Source organism: Pseudopodoces humilis, chromosome 13 (assembly GCF_049639895.1).
Source record: "Pseudopodoces humilis isolate 2021_Gansu_Grassland_sample_001 chromosome 13, ASM4963989v1, whole genome shotgun sequence".
Taxonomy (NCBI): domain Eukaryota; kingdom Metazoa; phylum Chordata; class Aves; order Passeriformes; family Paridae; genus Pseudopodoces; species Pseudopodoces humilis.
The window spans coordinates 19,188,395-19,208,060 of NC_142212.1; the positions used below are offsets into that span (position 1 = coordinate 19,188,395).

The 19,666-nt window shown below is 45.5% G+C and overlaps 1 protein-coding gene across 2 annotated transcripts in view; it reads left to right on the forward strand.

Annotated features, from left to right (window-relative positions):
- Positions 1-19,666, forward strand: part of LOC102105551 (contactin-4) — a 267,243-nt gene that overhangs the window by 175,025 nt on the left and 72,552 nt on the right. For both annotated transcript variants that reach the window (XM_088061668.1, XM_088061669.1), the window contains one exon: positions 10,015-10,110. In XM_088061668.1, the coding sequence (XP_087917794.1) occupies positions 10,015-10,110 (96 nt within the window). The remainder of the gene's footprint in view (positions 1-10,014; positions 10,111-19,666) is intronic.

Below are 19,666 nucleotides of genomic sequence, written 5' to 3' on the forward strand. Positions count from 1 at the left end.
TCCTCCTGCAGATGTCCCCAGGCAGGTGAAATGTCTGATTTTCTGGGTGGAATTGAGCCTGAACTGTTCCACTGTGTCCTCAGTGCCTGAAACACAGGGTTGGAGGTTGGCTGCTTTCCACCTCTGACCAGGGGAGCAGCCTCCACCTTGCCTTTTGTAGCTTTTCCATTGGATTATTCATGAGGGATGATCCTTGGGGGTCCCTTCCTGCTCAGGATATTCTGATTCAATTACAGAAACCCTTGACTTTCTTCCTTGTTACCATGAGCATCCTCTGAAGTGAAGGGAATCGCGCTGTTGTTTCTAAAAACCGTTCCCCATACACGCTTTATTAAAAGAATTCATTTTATAGAAGGGGTTTTCCCTTCAAAAATAACTGTTAAGCATGAATTAGCAACCAGGACCCAGCACTGCACCATGCAAAGAGTGGCAGGAAATCCAGTAATAACGTGGTTGCAATGAGAATACTTTGGGGCTTTGACCTACCATCCCAAAATAATTTCACTCTGGTGGTAGAAAGAGAAAATTACTCCCAACATCCTACTGAAAAGGGTTTTTTTTTAGGTATTCCCATCGCTGGAATGTTTGCTGTTATATCTTTTACAGGAGTAAATCCCATAATTTTCACTGTTAGTTGCTAAGGAACACATTGTAATGTCTGCTCAAAGTCTTTACTGGTGAACCCTCATTGCCCTCAAGTGCATTCATTCTATCTTTTGGAGACTAAATTGTCAAGGAAGTCACTCTTTCAAGAACAATTAATAATGAAAGCATTTGGAGGGGGAGGTTTTACTGAAATCCAAACAAACCAAGCCGCAATCCCAGGGATTGATCCGTGCATGCAGCACGCAAATGCAGGAATTTCCACAGGGATCACTAAAATCTGGGGGTTGATGAGAGATGATGTGTTTTAAACCTTCTGGAAATGCAGGAGTCAGAGGTTTGGGATGGAAATAAATGCAGCAGCCAGAGGTTTGGGCAGGTTTTTTGGGAGGCAGCTGGGATGGTTGTTGTGCCTGGCTCTGCTCCTCCTCCTCGGGAGGTTTATTTCTCCAAGGTTTTACTTGTGAGGAGCAGAAACCCAGCCCTGCACGTTTTCCTGGCTCCTTCCTCACTCTGGAGTTTTCCTGTGGAGGAAAAGATCCCTGTGGAGTACAGGGGGTGGGAATTTTCAGAGTTGTGGGTGGGATCACCTGTGCTCAGATAGGGCAGGGCCCGTGCCTGCCCTCATTCCCTGCATCCCTGTGCTCCGAGACCCCTTTGCACCCCAATATTGAAATATCCCCCTCAGCTCTTTCTCACCCAGATACCCCTTCTGATTTTTCAGAACCTGGGCTCCAGATCCCCAGCTTTCCCCACAGTTTCATTCCCTTTTTCCTGGCATTTTCGTCAGCGTGCTGCCTCCCACGCACGGTCACAATTCAGGGATAACACTCCCAGCCAGCCACTGCAGCTTGCTTAGACCAAGGCTCACAAATCTGCTTTAAATCATTACATTTTCTTCCTTTTTCTTACTGAATCTTCTGAAAGTGATTTCCTTCCCATGACCCCATTTCCCCTCATCCCCCAGAATCTCACTCTCTTTCTCGCTGAAGCCTCTGTGCATCCAGAGGGTTTTGTTGTGACCTGAAACTCTGCAAATAAACATCATTTTGGAGCTGGGCTGTCCAGTTCTGCCCCTGCAGAGACTCCTCTGTCCCACTGGGCTGTGCCATCCCTGTTTTCCTGAAGCTGTCAGGTTGTGAGAGCAGGGCAGAGCCTAGCTGGTGTGTCCTCAGTTCCTCAGAAACACAAACCTTTAAATTGTGTGATTTCCTGCCAAGTGTCAAATCCCCAATTCCTCCTCCAGTGCCTTTTCCAGGAAAAATGCCATTTATATCAATCACAGCCCCTCCACCTGCCTGTCCCCCCAGGACTGGGGTTGCTGTGATCTGAACTCAGGAACGAGCACATTTATTTGCATTTTTCCATCTGTTCCCACATCCCAGCGTTTCTCTTTGCTGAAATGCTGGCTGAGCCGTGCACAGGGCAGCCACCAGTGTTAGAGATGAGCTCCCAGCCTCTGCTCCTTCCCCTCAGTCTCTGAAGGGTGGAAAACTAGGCTAAGCCTCCTGTAAGCTCCTCTTTTTTTCCCTTTCTTTTCCCTTTTTTTTTTAATATTTTCCTTTTTTTGATGAATAGGACCAAGAGGGAGTTTGCAGCAGAGGATGGATCTATAACCTACTTTACTTTCATCTGGGATAGAAGGGCCCTTAAGTCAGAGCAGAAATGGAGAGGTTTTACCTGCTTTTTTCCACCCCTCCCCCAGGGTTATAAATAAGCTGAATAAATTATTACTTAAAGCAGTGGCACATGGAAATTATCTGTCCTAAAGCTGGGAATCTCCTAAGCCTGCAGTGTTCTTTGGGAAGTTATTCTGGTTCCTGTCTGGGCAGGGAGTGTTGCATGGGGAGGTGCTGGAGGATCACAGGTCACTCACAACACCACAGTTCTGCTTTAGAAAATCAGGGACAAGGCACAGGCTTAACATTTTTCCCCATCTCTCTCCATATTTATTCATTTTGTGAAATTCACCTTCAAAATGTGAGAAAAAAATATATGTATTCAAAATGAAGATACTTAATTTTTGTTATATCTAGGGGCTTTATTCTGAAAAACTAAATGATGATGTAGGTTTGTTTTTTTTTTTTTAAATGAACCCACAAATGTCTTGTAAAAACCGATTTTAGAGTAGTAAAAGAGCAGAGATGAAGGGTTATGTTTTCATGGCATATTCTAATCAGTTTTCATGGTTTGTGTGGCCAGTGGCTGGAGAACAGGACAAGAAATCAGAGGTTGTGCTATTTGCTCTGTTATCAGGAAACTTCTTGTGGCACCTCCCCTTTCGCCTCTAAACCTTCTGGTCTGTGAATGAAATAATGCTCTTGAGCTAGCTGAAGAAATAATTCCATTCCTTAGATGATCCTTAGGGGTTCTAGATCAATGCAAATCAGTGTTTTCTCTAAATGTGTGGAAATAGAAGTTCCAGGCCCAAGCACAGACTTGGCAAGGCCAGAGGTGGATTCTGCAGGAAAATCTCTGTTTCTCTTGGTGGGATGCAAGGGCAGTGCAGAACAACTTTATGCCAGTGGCCGCTTTATTTTGTATTTTCTCTCCCATTTTCCCTCTGGAAAGCAAAGCCAGGAGTCAGCATTGGCATGTGGAGGATGGAGGAGCTTTAAATGTGTCTGTGGAAAGCTGTCCCGTGCTGGTTTCCCTGTCTGCAGCAGACATGACTGGCATTTCATGATTCATTAGGCCTGAGAGAGGAGCAGAATAGGGAAATATCAGCACTGTGAAATGCTGCTGAGCACCAAAATGTGCATTTCCCCAGAGAGGCTGAAGCACCAGACACCTCTGAGGGCCAGGACCTCTGAGGGGTGAGTTTGGGTTGGGTTTTTACCAAGTAAAGGGAATTTTTCCTTTGAAATTTTCTGCTGACTGAGCTTGAATCCCATTATCCAGGAAATCCCTGCCCCTGGATCCCTGGTAGTGCCCAAGGCCAGGCTGGACACTGGGGCTGGAGCAGCTGGGACAGTGGGAGGTGTCCCTGCCATGGGGCTGGATGGGCTTTAATGAATTCTGTGACTCAGTGATTGATTTTATTAATTTTATTATTTTATTAATTTTACATTATTTGGGGTGTGAGTTTGCATTCCTGTCACTGGCCAGGGTGGGAAGGTGCAGAAGAGCCCGTGGGGCACCTGCAATTCTCAGACAGCCCCTAAAAGAGGGGTACAGCACCTCCTGTGCCTCTGGGAGCTCTGCTCTCTGCCCACTGCAAATTCCTCTCTGCAAGAAAGTGCAAACAGAGCTTTTTGGTTTTTTTTTTTTTTTTGGTCTAGGAAAAGATGAAAAACTTCTGAAAGTGAAATAACCCCATTCGAGTCAACCCAAGGGGAAATGTCTGCCCAGATTTTCTAGATTAAAGTAATAAAATTTTCAGAGTCCTCAGCATTTTGTCTCAAGCAGAGGAGCTGCCTCAAAATAAATGTTTGAAATATTTCCTGTCGCAAGAAGGCAAACAGGCAGTTTTTATGAAGGGGAACATGAAGACAAGGAGGATTTTTTTTTTTTCCCCCATAATATCATAGAGAAGAGTGGTTGATTTTGGAAAAGAAAAATGGGTGCCTTGCAGGAATTTCAAAGAGCTCCTGTTTCCCTATTTGATCAAAGGTGTGAAGGAAGGCAGGAGAGCCCTGGGGCTGCCTTGCAGCCTGTTTGGAAGCAAGGATCAAACCCCAGTGAGGTGGAATTTCAGCCATGAGGGCTCAGAAATCAGTCTGGCTTTAACAGATGGTGGTCAGAAAGGCTTGGGAAAATCCAGTCTCAACATGAGAGCCCAGCTAGAGATGTCCAAGATGACAGAGAGATCAGAGATGGGAGTGGTAAAGTTGCCCAGGCAGTGCCTTGTTAATGCCCACAGCAATAAAGTCCAAGGAAAAATATTTTCCAACAGGGATGGGGTGGGGGAATTTACCTCTAAAACTTCTTTTTCCTTTATCTCCCTGGCAAAGTAGAAATCCCAGAGAAATTTCTGCTCTAAAGGTCAAATTAGAAAGCTTTCATCCCCAGACTTGTAAACTATTTCTGAAATCAGTGACTCTCGAAATTATTCATTAGAACACCAGCTCTTAAACTAAAATTCTATTAAGCTCTGTATCAAAGGGGTTTTATTCCAGCCCACACAGCTCTCTGGGTAGTCCTGCCACACCAGCAAGGACACAGCCTGGAGAACTTCATCTCTGGGTATTGGTGAGAGGCATGGCAGAAACCCCAGGAAAGCAGGTGCAGTTTTATAGAGACTGTTTGGGGATGGTGGGGCCATAAATACCAGCAGGCAAATCTTGTCTGTGCCAGTTAAGAGCTTCCAGCCTTCTTTCCTGTGAGTTCTTCCAACCAGTGCCCTCTCACATCCAAAATGGATCGAGGTGCACTGGGATCCCCTCTCCAAGACTGTTTTTTTTATATATATATTTATATTTTTAATTTTTTATCTAGATTTTTTAATTCCCACAGTTTGTAGCCAACAGCCAGTGGGGTGGGATTAGCATGTCAATGCCTCCCCCGTCCCCCTGACTGAGTTTTGTTCAGGACATGAACCTGGGGTCTGCTGAATGAGGAGAGCTGTGCAAACATGATGAGAATCATTTGGGAGAGGGCACCCAAATATCCCTGAGCAGGGGCTGCTTTGCTCAGTGTGAACCAGGAGGATTTGACCAATCCTTCCATCAGTTTTTTGTTGGAGATGTCATTGCCAGCCTAATCAGATTCCCGTGGGATGAGTGGTGTGCTCTTTAATAAGAGGAATAATCTCATTGTCTTCGGTTCAAGGACTGGATATGACCTCAAACATCACCCTGAATTTTAGATTGCTGGGATTATTTAAAAATTATAGAAGGGGTTTGAGAAGGCAAAGCCCATTATGATCTGTAAATCTCTTTAAGTCATGCTTAAAAATTGGCTTTGGTTGTCTTGGCTGTGTCTGGGTACCCAAGGGGACTGGGCATTTCACATATAAAAAAGGTAATTACACCTTCCCAATATCATTATTTCCTATTGTGTGAGTGCTTTAAAGTTCATTTAATTTTAGTAAAGGTGGTGTTTTGTCCACTCCAGGATACCCAAAATTGCCAGTGAATGTGTGTCAGCTTTATCAGTTCCTAAATTATCAGATTCATTTTTAACCATTCTATTTTCCTGCGCTCAAAGTACAACCAAGCCTCAAGGGTGAGATACCAACCACAAACCCCCATGAAATACAAAGAGCCTAAAAGAACTCCTGAAGTGCTGATCCAAGAATTTGTTGCTCATGAAAGTGAAGGAGGAGTGTCCTAACCCAACACCTATTTTTGGAACAGCTGGAATGGCATTAGAGTGGTGCTAATTCCCAGTAACTCCCAGTAATTCCCAGTTGGATGCACAGATGTGTGGATATCACCCACCCTTCCTGCTCTTGGGCAGGAACTCTGCATTCCCTCTCCCCAGGTTCATGGGATATCTCATTTTTTGGGAATAATGATCCCTAGGGATGCAGGTCCTGTGCTTTGGAGCCTCCTTGCTGTTGACATCAACTCAGCTGAGTGATATCAACGATGTGTTATCAAATTTGCTTTACAGAAGTCTCTAGAGCAAGACTTTTAAGTAAAATCCACTAACAGTTTTGTTTTTCTGAGCCTATTAGCCGTGTTTTTTCTTTGGCAATTAAAAGCCATTGATGTGTGGAGCAGTGATTGATGTGTGTACATTTTTGTTGGAATACAGTAAAAGCAGAAATAGTTTCATACCAGTTAAACAGGAATAATAGGTGAAAACAGCACTGACACTGCTTTTCTGATCATTAGGAAAAAAACCTTGAACTGTAATGACAAAGGGCTCACTAATGGTGAGTTTTTGACAGCGTGTCAGTCAAGGCACAGCACAGCAGAGCTGCCTCCCACATGATACAGTCACAGAAATTGGCTTTCTAAAGGACATGCAGACACCTGCCACCACCAATTTGCATCATTCACTCTTCATCTCGTTTTCTATAATATTTTTTGGGTGGTTTTTAATAGCTCTCACACAGAGGGGTGTCTCCTAATTGCAGCACCGGCATAATTACGAAGCATTTTGTGTTCTAAGAATAGGCACATGTGGAAAAAAACTCAAAGCAAAGCATGGAAAGGCTCCTCGGGCAAACAGAGCCAGCAAAACAGAGCTCAGCCTTCACAAAAAATAGGGATCTCTGTCAGGTCCCCAGTGCCCTGAGACTGGCAGGCTCCTGAGGCAGGCCTTGGTGTTCCAGTCGAGTTCCCAGGGCATGCTGAGTTCAGGAATTCTGTTGTCTCCATTATTTCTGGTTTTTCCATTATTTCTGTTCTTGTTGCAGCCAGTAATGGGGACGGAGGGGGGCTGTGTCGCTGCTCTGCTGGGGTAGAAGTCTCACCACTGGGACGATCAGTGGAGCTGGAAATGATGGGGGATGTAAATACAGAAATCTGAGGCCAAATTTTACACTGAGCCCAGCAGCAGGAGCTGGTGTGACCTTGTTTGTTGGCTCATCCTTCGATGCCATCTGGGAAATGTTTCTTTAAAACTTTGTTTGCCTAGGAGTCACTCAGAAAAAGAATTACCACATTTCATAAAGCTCAGACCCAAGTAGGTCCTAGGAAAGACGAAAAGGCTGCAGTTCCTTTTGTTTTGCTTGTAATTGAATCTTCTTTGCTATAAAGACTGATTTTTGTAGGCAAAATTTGGGGAAATTTTTCATTACTCTGGACAACTTGGGTAATTGTTACTGTGCAAAGCCATATGGGTTTGATTAAAGTTTCCAAATGCCATTTACTGAGACAAACTACCCAGTCTTGAGGGGCCGTGGATCATTTCAGATTGCTTAAGCTTTTATTAAAGCCCATAACAGGTCATTCCACACAATAATACCCTGTCCAATGTGAGAAGCTGGTGGGCTGTCAGCTGCTGCTGGCACCTCCTGGGCTTTGGAGCATTTTTTGGGGGAACAGGGATCTGTGTCAGCCCAGCATCACTTCCCAGTACCTGCCTGAGTTGTGGCACTGAGCATTAAGGCAGAGTTTTAATGGAGACTACAGAAAAAAATCTCATTATGCCAGCAAAGCCATTTCAAGTCCCCATTAAGGGCTGGGTGTTGGTGTGTGCATTGCACTCCAGTGCATTTCAGAAGCAGATGTCAAGGTTCTGTGCAAATATTAGCTAATTAAACCTCTTCTGAGAGACACAGCTGAAGTACTTGTCCTTAGAGATGTGCAAACTTTGTCACCGAGAACTGAAGTGACTTTCCCAAAGTCATGCAGCTGCTTTTAAATACATCCAGCTGAAATTAAATAATACATGCAACTTTCTGCTTCTGTGCGCCTGTTCAGCTTGATTTAGAATTGATATTGTCCAGAAAGCGTTTAAAAGGCACCTTAACTCATTAAATAAGGTGTGAGTAGCTGTTACTCACAATAACCTCTCTGCATTCCTATTACACACCCCCCTGTTGTATTCTCCTCTTGAAATCACTACTAATTGCTAATTACTAATCCTTCTCTGATGTTGGGGTTGCTGGAGCTCACACAATATTTTTCTGTGCTCATTGGAGTCCTTGGTTTGGTATTGTGAGAATTGTTGGCAGCACATTGATCTCTGGAATTGCCAGTGTTGATATTTCCTTCCTCAGCTTTCTCTTTTACTCTGATGGGTCTGTGGGTTCCTTTGTTGGGTTTGGGTTTTTTATGGGCAAACAAAAACAGAAATCCCCCTCTGCTACGCAGGGTTCTTAGGTTTGGGGACAAAGTGAAGTGGAACTTGCTGGTGTTGTCACCACACAGCTGAACCATCCACTCTGCAATTCAAGGATCACAAGGTGGATCCTCAGTGGAGCTCCTCACTTAATAACATCTTCATGATGTTGCTGTTCATTCCAATTTAGGTGTTGTAAAAATAAATCTGTGGCCTGCAGAAAGCACAATTGGCCTGATGGCTCTGATGAGGCATTAGCCTTTCTTATAATTATCTTAATCTCTTTATTTTGCTCAGAGCCAGATTTGAAGCGCTTGCACGAGGCTTTTCAGAGCTGACTCCCAGAGCCTGATGGTTTGCAGTGCAAGCAATAGTGATGAATGCTCTACTTTATTTGCTGATTTTGACCATTCTTGCAGCATTTCCTAGATGTTCATCCAAGCAGAGTCTGCTTTTCCTGGTAGCAATCCTTTTCTTGTCAATATTGATGTAAAAAATAGCGCATTTATTCCTGCAGGCATTATTTGGGCTTTAGGCGGTTACTCCTCCTGCAGCTGTCCTCAGAGAGGATGGGATCCAGCCTTGTGTGCAGTCAAAATATATAAAAATCTGTGCACTGGCAGGTGGCCAGAGGAATGTTACAGTGGTTCCTGTAAAATAAAATAAGATTAAAAATAAAAAAAAAAGGAAAAACATGTAAATTTTATAGAATTTAGGAGTGAAAAATTATATCTCTCTAATTGGTATTTTTTTTCTGTTTTCCTTTTGTCCTAAGCCAGAAAAGAAAGAGAGAAAGGTTTCTTTCCTAAAAAGGGAAATGAAGCAGTGGCAACTTTGGATTTTATTTATTTAAATTGTTTAAAGTATGTATGCAGAAAACATTTTTGAGAGAGGATAAAAATCAAGGCTCAGTTTTCCATCCTTGCAACCTTATAATGATGTTCCTACCAGTTCCTGCTGATAAATATTTATCACCTCTGTGTTTTCTCTGGTTCCCAACTGCACTGACAACAGGTTTGTAATTGCCAAACCAAGGCTCAGCTACACTGGAAACAAGGGGGGGAAAAAAGAGAATTGCAATGCAGGAAATTGTTAAAGATCAGAGGCTGCCAGAGTGATTCCATGTCTTGGTGCTCCCACAAAGCAGCTGCTGGTGACAGTCCTGGTGCCACTGCTCAGCTCAGTCACCTCCTCACTCATTGCAAGTCTCGTGAGCTCAGCGTGCAAGGGGAGCAGAGGGAGTTGTGTTTTTGCAGTGCATGGGCCCTGAGGAGAGGAAAAAGAGAGAGCTGGAAGGAGGAGTTTAATTTAATTAAAGCACTCTGTGGCTTAACATGCAGCTGGTGCAAGAGGCTGCTGGTGGGGAGGGAAGGGTCTCCACACGTGGGCCAGGAGGGCAGCAGCAGCTGCCAGCTGTCCAGCTTGGGATGGAATTGCTTATTTAAGGCAGCAATTCTTCCTAAATTCATACACCAATCCTCCCCCAGCATTACAGGTGCTGGGGTTTTCTCCAGCTGTGTCTGCTCCTGTGGGTAAATCAGCACCTTCTCCCCCTTTCCAGCCTGAGGAGGGCATTTCCTGATCCTTTTGTTGATGCTCCTCAGCCTCCTGCTGCCCCACGTCCCACCCAGACCCCACCAGCCCACCCTCCAAGCTGATACTTGCTTTATTTCATCATTTTCCTTGTGTGCTTCTCGTGATCACCCTCTAACCGAGTTCCTTCTCTCCTGGCAGACCTTGAGAACTTCAAGACCAGGACGAGGAGCACGGTGTCCGTCCGCCAGGGCCAGGGCATGGTGCTGCTCTGTGGGCCCCCACCCCACTCTGGAGGTAAAGAGCTTTCCTTCTCTTGAATTCAGAACTGCGGGGTTTCCATTCTCCGGGAAGAGAATGCTCGGGATTTTCGGGAAGGTGAGGAGAGGGCTGTGGCAGGGCCACCCTGGCTGGGTTGTGCTGGGTGGTCCTGGTGACTGGGAAGCTCCAGTTGGGGGATAAATGCAGAGAAATCCACTTTATTGATCAGAGTATGAACTTCAGAGATGAACTAATGGGAACTAAAGCAATGTGTTCGTATCCTGAAGATGTGACCCAGTTCTTCTGGTGCAGCCTGTCTGTTTTGTGGCCTGGGTGTGTCTCCTGCTAAAAATCTGAATCTTGCTGACAGAGCCACTTTTGTGCATCATCTTTTCATTATTTTCTCTTTCTCAAACACTACTGGAACTATTTTTTGGAACTCAGGATGTGTCCAGATCTCACAGGGTGCTGTTTGCTTCAAAGAGGGTGGTATGAATGTTTGGAAAACACCAAACAATTCTTTCAGTTCAGCACAAACTTATTTTAAACGTGCCAACCTGTGGCTCCCTGAGGGCGTGCGTTGCACTGTTCAGTTTAGGATGTGTTGGGGAGGGAGTGGCTCAGTCAGAATTCCCGCTGGATGCCCTTGGTGATCCCGACAAGCTCCGTGTGTGTGTCCCTGCCCAGCAGGCCCCACACCAGCCGCTGCAGCTGGCTCCCTCGCTCTGGCAGAGCCATGGAACATCTCCCACAGATCTGTGTCCCTGTTAAAGGAATTTACAATCCTGCTTTGAGCTCTGTCCAGCCCCATCAGCTGGATGGAAGCTGCCCGGTGGAGCGTGTGCTGTTAGGCTGGGCTTATCTCTCAGAGAGGAGGGGAAGGAGGCTGGAGCAGCTCCTGGGCTCTGTGACCAGCTGGCACAGCTGCCCACGGGCTCTGTCCCCCCGGGACCCTTCCCAGCCATGTTCCTGGGATGGAGCTGGCCAGCGGTGCTGCCTCCCGTCCCTCCAAGGCAGGGGGCTCCAGAGGGGTTGCTGGAATTGCTCACATTTGTCTCCTCAGCAAAGCCCCGCTCTGCAGTGGCTGAGTTCCCTGCTTTGCCCTAAGAAATCCTGGCAGGGTGAGCAGTGAGAAGGGAGTTGTTGTTCAGGGGAAGGTTTATTTACTGGTGATACAAAAAAACTACATTTCCAGAAGGTGCTGGTGTTATTTCCATCTTTGGTTCAGTAAGAGGGATGGAGCCTCCTGTGCTGACCGGGAGGTGAGAACGTTTCTGGTAATAGCTTCTCTCAATCATTTGGGTGAGAGATGTCTTCCCCCATGACCACCATCCATGACCTGCTCTACTGCAGCCAGAAAATTATCCTAATTGTAGCCAGAGCCGCAATTAGTGAAAGTGACACTCTCAGATCTCTGTAACCGAGCTGGGCTGGTGTTACTGGGCTTGTTGATTCTGGCTTGCACAGAAAGTGTTTACAGGAGACTCAGAACAGGTTAATCCAGAGCCCTTGTTCTGCAGAAATTCATCTGCTCTGTGGCAGCATTTTCTTCTCCTTTTCCTCCCTCCCAAGGCTGGAAATAAGATGAGTTTTAAAAGTCACAAGTGCAAATGAATGCTTTTTGGTGATCATCACGTTTCCATCAGCCAACTGTTGCTCGAAGCCCCTGGGTCTGAAGCATCACTGCACAGCCCCAGGGCCTTCTCCTGCTCAGCTCTGGGAGGTTCAGGAGGAATTTCAGTGTCAGGGAGAGCTGCTGCTCACTGGGAGGCACCGAGGGCAGCCCCGTCCCCAGGGCGGTGTTGGCACAGCTGGGATCAGCTCCTCCAGCCCCCCAGAGCAACGCTGAGAGTGTTTAACACTGAGGTGCAACAGGAAAAAACCCTCCAGCTTGGAAGTGAAAGATAATCCAGCTCATTGGTAGCGCGAGCGGAGTTAAGAGGAGAAAACGCAATTACTTATTTCAGAGTCTGATTAGGGCAGTGAACCCAGCTTCATCATCCTTGCAAAAAGCGCTTGATGGCATTAATGACCAGTGCTGAAATGCAGGGCTAACTGTGGGAAAAAACTCACTTCCATATTCTTTATTTATTTTGTCTCTTTAGTTACATATGTGCGTTGAAAATGAAATCTGAAAATAAAAAATAAAAAATTAAAATAGCCAAACTATTCAATCTGAGAATTGCCATTGCTTTGCTGATGAGGGTATTCACTGGAATAGTAGAAGCCTGGAAAAAAACATCCTGGCCAGGTGCTGAGATTTGGGAAAAGAAAAATAGTAAATGAGAAGGGAATTATTTCCTGTCAGCCATTGTGTCACTGGTTCTCTTGGGCTTAAAAATTGTGACTTTATTAAAAAGACGCTGATCAGCGCTCAGACCATTAACCTTTCAGCTGTGGCTCGCTCTGGTGCTTTGCCACTTGGAAATATCCATTTTTGAGGGGCTGTCAGCTGAAAGTGAAGTTATACTGGCCTACATACATTAGTTGTTGAGGCTTTCATTTTATTTTTTTCTTGTTAATGATGCCCAATAAAGAGCTTCCTACTGTTCAAACGTTACAGGAAATTCATCCCGAAAATGAGTCCAAATGATGAACAAGTCCTTTCAGCATCAACAAATGGGCTGTGTACAGCTCTCGCAGAACAATTTGGGCATTGCCGTGCGTTGTCCCAATTTTTGGTTTGAAATGAGCTGGAAATTCAAGCACATGGGTCTCAGCTTCCCCCCCAGACCCCAAATGGAAATGGAATGCGTGCTCCGTGCGGCGGGGAACCGCTGTTTGTCAGGTCACTGCCTTGTGCTGGTACATTCTGTTAAGCAGCATAATGATGTGATGGCCTCCTCTGATGAAGTGCATGCTGAGTGCTGGAGATTTGGAAAATAAATGTTCATCTGCGGCTCGGGAAGCGGCTGGGCTGGAGAGCGGAATAAATGCAAATCAAACATTTGCTTCTGTCGCGTTTTCTGCATTACAGCAGCGGATTCCCAACCCCCCGAGGCCAGTCCTGCCGTATTGATGACCCCGTTGTCTGTTAGAAGTTCCAATTCTTTTCCTCTTTTTGTTTTTTTTTGCCTTCTCCATTTGTTCCTAATGGACTGGTAGAAACTTGCCTGTGTTGTTAGGATTTTTCTGAGATAATTACCCTGCGTGTGAAGGGTGTTCCCTCATTATTTCTGCAGCTTGTTTGATCAAAAGCCCAACAATGGTCTTGTGTCAACCCTTCTACCCTGAAACTCCACAGAAGAAATCACATCAGAAGAGTAAATATTGCTCTGGGACTGTGACACTGGGGCCTGGGCAACAGCAGGATGAGCTCATGGTCATGGTCAAGTTAAGTGGACAAGAGGAAACAATCAAAAATCCTAAAAGTCTGTGTGTGGCTCACATTTGGGTTTGGTTTTGGTGCAGAACAGCAGGGGCCTCATCCTGGCCACAGCATGAACTGGGTGATGGAGACACAGAAATGGGTTTGGACATTGGAGGGGCAGCAAAGAGTTTCTGGGACTTTTTTGTTGCGACTCCTTTAGGTTCCTCAGCCTGTCTTAGGAGGAGTTCTGGAATTTGGATACCGGAAGACAAATCTCTCCTGCTTTGTGTTTTCAGAGCCCTGTGAGACCAGCCATTGAACCACAGAACCACCCAGTGCCCCCAGCCATGGCAGGGACACCTCCCACTGTCCCAGGTGCTCCAGCCCCAATGTCCAGCCTGGCCTTGGGCACTGCCAGGGATCCAGGGGCAGCCCCAGCTGCTCTGGCAATTCTGTGCCAGGGCCTGCCCACCCTGCCAGGGAACAATTCCTGCCCAAAATCCCATCCAGCCCTGTCCTTGGGCAGTCCTCAGGGTGAACTGAGCAGAGCAGAGGGGAAGAATCCCCTTCTTTGGCCATCTGGAGCATTTTGAGCCAAAACAGGAAAAATATCACCAAAACAGGTTTTGTTTTTTCATTCTGTTGCATTTTTTTAAGCCATTTAGAAACCATAAACTGTTTCAAAGTGTAAAATAGTCTTCAAGTTAAGCTCCTAGTGGGAATGTTTTCCTTCTGAGGAGCTTTGCAGGGGGAAACACCTTTCCTTGTTTGCTTTTTTCAGCGGTGTTAATCAAATTTGGCAAGATACATTCCTTGTTGAGATGGACTTAACTGAAACAAACAAACAAAAAGCTCCAAAATCCAAGGCAAACACTCGCTTGTGTTTCTCAGGGCTCTGAATGTGAGTTGTGTTCTAAAGGAGATATGCCTGGGAAGTATTTGGAGGTCACTGTCCTTTTAACTTGATCTCTAAATTTTAAGATAAAATATTCTTTTATGCCAAATAGTTCTTTTCATTTAACTTTGTGGGAGCTGAGTCATTTAGCTGCCTCTTCTATTAGATTTATGTGATAGTCAGGGCAAGGTTAGTTAATATTTTAACAACTACAGTTTTCACATTCCTTCTAGCATCCCTGGCATTTCGCTGTGAGTCCAGAGGCTAAAAAAATACAGTCCTGGAAAGGATTTTCTACTTGACAGGCTGGTAGCACACCCTTCCTCATGCAGAGCAAACGGGTCTGGAAATCCTTCCCCTCCCTTCTCTGGGAAGATAAATGAACTTGTCTTTAGGATTTCTCTCCCCCCTCTTCCTGTGAGTTTCTCGTGGTTCATCTTTAGAAAGATCTATAACCATGTTCTCATGACATTTGCCTTCCAGCCCTCGTGGGAAAAGCCTGTGGAGATGGAGCTCTGCAAGTGCTGTGAGAGATGCTGAGTGTACACACAGGGCTGTGGAAATGATCTCTCAATTACTTGGTGATTTGAATTCCGTGTTCTCCTTGCATTCCCTGGCAGTGTGTCCTGCTCTGGGTCTGCTCTGTGCTTCCCTCATTCCACTGCTCACCTCAGCTGGAGCACATCTATTCTCACTCCTGATCCACCTCAGGAACCTGGGCAAGATATAAAAAAACCTTATTTATAATAATAAAATTGAAAAAGCTGATGGCTTTTTTAAATAGCAGAGTGCTCATCTGGGCAGGTGGGAACCCGCTGGTGTTCCTAGAGGATTTGTCTTCTCCTGCCACTTGCTGAGGGCCTCAGAGTTCCTGCTGACCCTGGAACTGAATCTCCCCACTAATTTCTCTCTCTGAACCTCAGCTCCTCATTCCCTTTGTCCCTCTGCTCCTTTCTGACCTTCCTGGGCACTTGGGAGCTGTGTCCCCTTGAGTGAGCAAAGGCAGCATTCCAAGGAAAATCAGTTTTCTGTCTCTGCAGTGCCCACTTTCTCAATGCACTTGGAAAATTCCATCTTCCCAAAGAGGAGGAGATTCATTAAAGCTCAGTTGTTCCCATAATTCTTTCCTATCTGATGCCATCGCTCCTGATGGAAGCACAGCCACGGATGGAAACACACCCGTGCCTGTGAGCTGAGATGTTGACAGAGAATTATTCCCACATCTTTTCACAGACTGGATGAATTCAGGTTTTCTCATTCTCTCCTGCCTTTTTTTCCCTGCCGGTATCCAGGAGAACTTTTAGTTCTGTTGTACAGCTTAATCAAGTAGAACTAATGAAATTTTAGCATTTGACAGAGGAGATGGCAATTCTGATTCCATCTCAATCTCAGCTTTTCATGCTGCATGGGTGGTAGTGAAGTGTGGACACCCAAGGTGTTTGCAGAAAGCACTTTACTGATTACAGAGCTGCTAAAACCACTCCTGGGCACAGAAATCATTAGTGGCTGCTCACTTGTCCGCTCACTTTTTCTCTCCTTTCACTGTTTGTTTTTTTTTTAAGGGTTGATGGACACTTCATGGGCTGGGAGCAGTGAGGATGGTTTGGTTTTCAGGGTGGCTGATGGCCTTTAGTGGGGTGAATGGTTTGAGGGGTTTGTCTTGTAAATAATCCGTCCCACAAATGATGTCCTATGCTCCCTCCTGTTTGTACAGGCAGTGCGAGGAGGAAGGGGAGCAAACCTGGGAAAAATCAGAGCAGTGCAGGAGGAAAAAGGCAATTATCAGGCATTTTTATACCATGATCAGTGAATGGAGCATAGCAGAAATCCTGGAGCATTTAATGTCCTCACTCCACTACAGTAATCTGAATATCCAGCCTTTATTTTCCTGTTTCTTTCAGTGTGGGATGCCCAGAGCTTTTGGGAAATGTGAGTTTTACAGAACCTGTATTCCCAGTTCCCCCTTACCAGGCAGGTTGAGGGCAAAGAACTCTGAAGGGGCTTTTTCCAAAAGGGCTGAGCTACCCCTGTTACCCTTTATTAAGGGATTGAGAGTTTCTCCTTGTCTTAATGTCTTTGGAAGCCTTTGCTGCTTGGTCAGGTTTGGTTCCAATTAGTGAGAAGCTAATTTAGAGAGGAGCCTCGCACACATGGGTGGGCACCATGGCTGTAAAAGTTCCATTTCTCCAGGAAACCAAGCAAAAAATCTGCTAAGCTGGTTGGGAGTTGGTTCAGCTATTTGTCAGAACGCTGCAGGGTTGCTGAGCAGCCTGTCACGGATCACTCCCAAGGCTGGAGGGAAAATATGAGCAGGTGAACTCTCCCTTGGGGCTGGGAAAAGCAAAGGAAAAAGAAACAGGGAAATGTTTTTCCATTTGGGAGGGTCAGTGATGGATTTGATGTGTTTGACTGTGGTGTTGGGGTGGTGTTGGCAGAGCTGGAGCATCAGGAGGAGTACCAAACCTCCCTGGCTTGTGGGGCAGTGTTAAACCTGCTTTTCCACGGATAATTCTCCTTGGAGGATTCAGGGAAGGACAGAGGGGAGGCTCAGTTCCCAGACAAACAGGAAAACGTGCCAGCAAGGTGGTGTTCCCACGAGCTGGGGCTCCACAGCTCACATCTGTCTTTCCTGGAATGGGAACTCATGACATTCCAGCAGGAATTCCCAGGAATTCCCAGGAGGTGGGTGCAGATGTGTGGGAGATGGAGGGGACCATGAGGAGCACAAAGGATGAGGCATCAAAAGCACCTGGATCTGTCACCAGTTTTTCCTCATGCCACTCCCATGCCCCCAGGCAGCAGGAAAATTCCCATGTCCTAAAAGTGTTTTCCAGAGCTCAAAAAGCCTCTGAGTGAGTGATTGAGCTCAGACCAAGATCCAGAAAACAACTTCCCAAAGCTTCCAGCTCCTGCAGTTTGTCTCCTGCTCCTGAAAGCTGGATCTGAGCAGCCTGGCAGCATTTCTACCAAAAAATACCCTCAAGATTCAGCCCAAATTTCCCTCCAGGTGTCTCTTTCCATCACAGGGAGTAGGTGAGTCACACACTGGGTTTCTGTAATTCGTCTGTGTCTGGCTCCATGTGATGAGGATTATTACACTTCAGCAAAAATGGGGTTCATTAAACTTAAAATCAGGCATATGAAACTCTCATTTAAATAAAAAGTGATTGGGAATGGTAACTTCCATTGCAAGTGCATCTCCCATCATTTATTTTTAATGCTCTGCCACAGTCAACGTTTAAATTATTAAAAGCAAGAAGTAAAAAGCTTCTCAGGAGATAGAAATGGATTAGATTAAAATTAATCTGACATAATCCTTTCTCTAAAACTGCTGATTCAGTTTGTGCACAAGTTTATCAACATATTTGAGGATGAGGGATAAGGATAAATTCTCCTCTTAATTTGGGAGTGCTTTGGCTTGATATTTCTGACAGCACAGGGAACACGCTGCGCTCTCTTAATTGAGAGATTTATGAAATTACAAATATTTCTAACAGCACGAATGCCAAGCTCATCATAGATTTACACTCCTTTAAGCACCTGAGGTGGTGAATCTGCCTCATTTCAGCCTGGATGAATTTTGAGGTGCACAAAGCAGGGGCGCAGTCAGGAACAGGCATCAGCCAGGGGAGGTTAGACCCAGATTTTCAGCTGGCACGTGTCACTTGTCACCTGCAGAGTCAACACCCAGAATTTCCTTTTCTGTGCCCCAGGTGGGTGGCAGGGACACAGGAGGAGCTCTGGGGTCTGTGACTGGAAGGGAAGGGGCTCAGCCTTCCACTAAAGACCTCGGAAGCAGCGGAATAATGAGGAACATGACGTTAATGGATTTTTTATTTATCAGTGACAGCTCGTGACATCTTTAAAAAGAAATCATCTGCGAGCCAGTGGTGTGGTTTATTCCCTGTTTGGTTGCAGTCAGCACTAAATGAAGATTGAAATGGGATTGAGAGGGGGTAGGGCCGGCAGGGTTTGGCTGCAGATGAGTGAAATCTGTCGTCTGACAGAACCCAGTCAATAGCATTTGTCAGGAGTTGTAACGTCTTGTGATGTCTTTATGAGCTCAATTAGAGATCAGAGTCCTGCTCCCAGGCTCTGCTAACCCTTTCCCACCAAATCCAGCTCTGCTGGCCCCTGCAGCGCCCTCGGAAGCTGCCAGGGATGCAGAACGTGCGTGGTGACACAAACACATCCAGTTTGGGGTTCCACATCCCTGGGTGCACATTCTGCTTGGTTCAAATCAGCAGTCCTGGCTGTGGGAGCCCCCATTCCCATGGGACTGATGTTTTGTTGTAGAAAAATCAATGGGGGCATTGGTTTGGGCATTTTCTGTTAGCTCATGCACATGAAGTGCCTAAAAATGCAATCATGATGTGTTTAAATATAATAAATGTGCAGCCATGATGGTGTTTGCAGCTGGTGGGTATCAAAGCACTTTATCTAATCACTGATTATCTAGCAAATAAATGAAGAGAAGGGATTTTTTCCACAGGCAAGTGCCCTACAGGCCATACCCCCCTCAGGCTGTTTGGGCAGATATTTCAGCCTTGGAGTTGATCATAATTTTAATTCATTGCAGTAAGAAAATTCCTCAGCAACCAACTTTTTTCTTTTTATTTTTTTTTTTTTAAGAGGTTTGATCTAATCTCTTACAACTACAGATCAAAGGTAGTGAAAGCTGGTATTAAAGGATTAGCTAGGTCACATTGAAATACGTTTTAAAACAAGCCCAGGGACCTTTAGCTTTTCTGAAGCAAGCACACACACACACAAAAAGGATTTTTAGGCTAACTCTCTGTGACTTTAAACAGAAAACAAACTGATGGATTAAATCTGTGATTCATTCCTTCAGGTGATGAGTGGAGCACTTTATGTAACCCAAGCCTGGAGAACATCAGCAGTGACTGAATCTCTCCCAGCACAAATCCAGAGCAGGGTTTAAATTCAGTGTAGGCATCACTTGTGCACGTGCCCATCTTCCCGTGGTTTTATTCCCTTTTGATGATTGTTTATAAGTAGTTAGCAGCTTGAGCCCAGCCTCCTTTTTATCATTTTCTCTGGCTGGTCTCTCCTGTTTCCATGTGTCACAGGGTTGCTTCATCTCTGGCTGTCAGCTGAAGATGTTTCTTTGCAGGGATGTTGATGCCACTCTCTGGACCACATCAATTCCTTTCTTTATTACCAGAATTTCCTCATTGGAATGAACTTAGAAAGAGAGTGTCACCCAGCTGGGGTGAGCCTGACTCCCAAAACTTCAGATTAAACCAGAAGGCCTTGAAAGGGGCATCAAATCCAACCCTGGGCGAGTTCACCACTTCCAGTGAGCACCAAACCTGCCGCAGGAGGTATCAGAATAATAAAGACAGCTTGGGTTGGTGGCTGGGTTT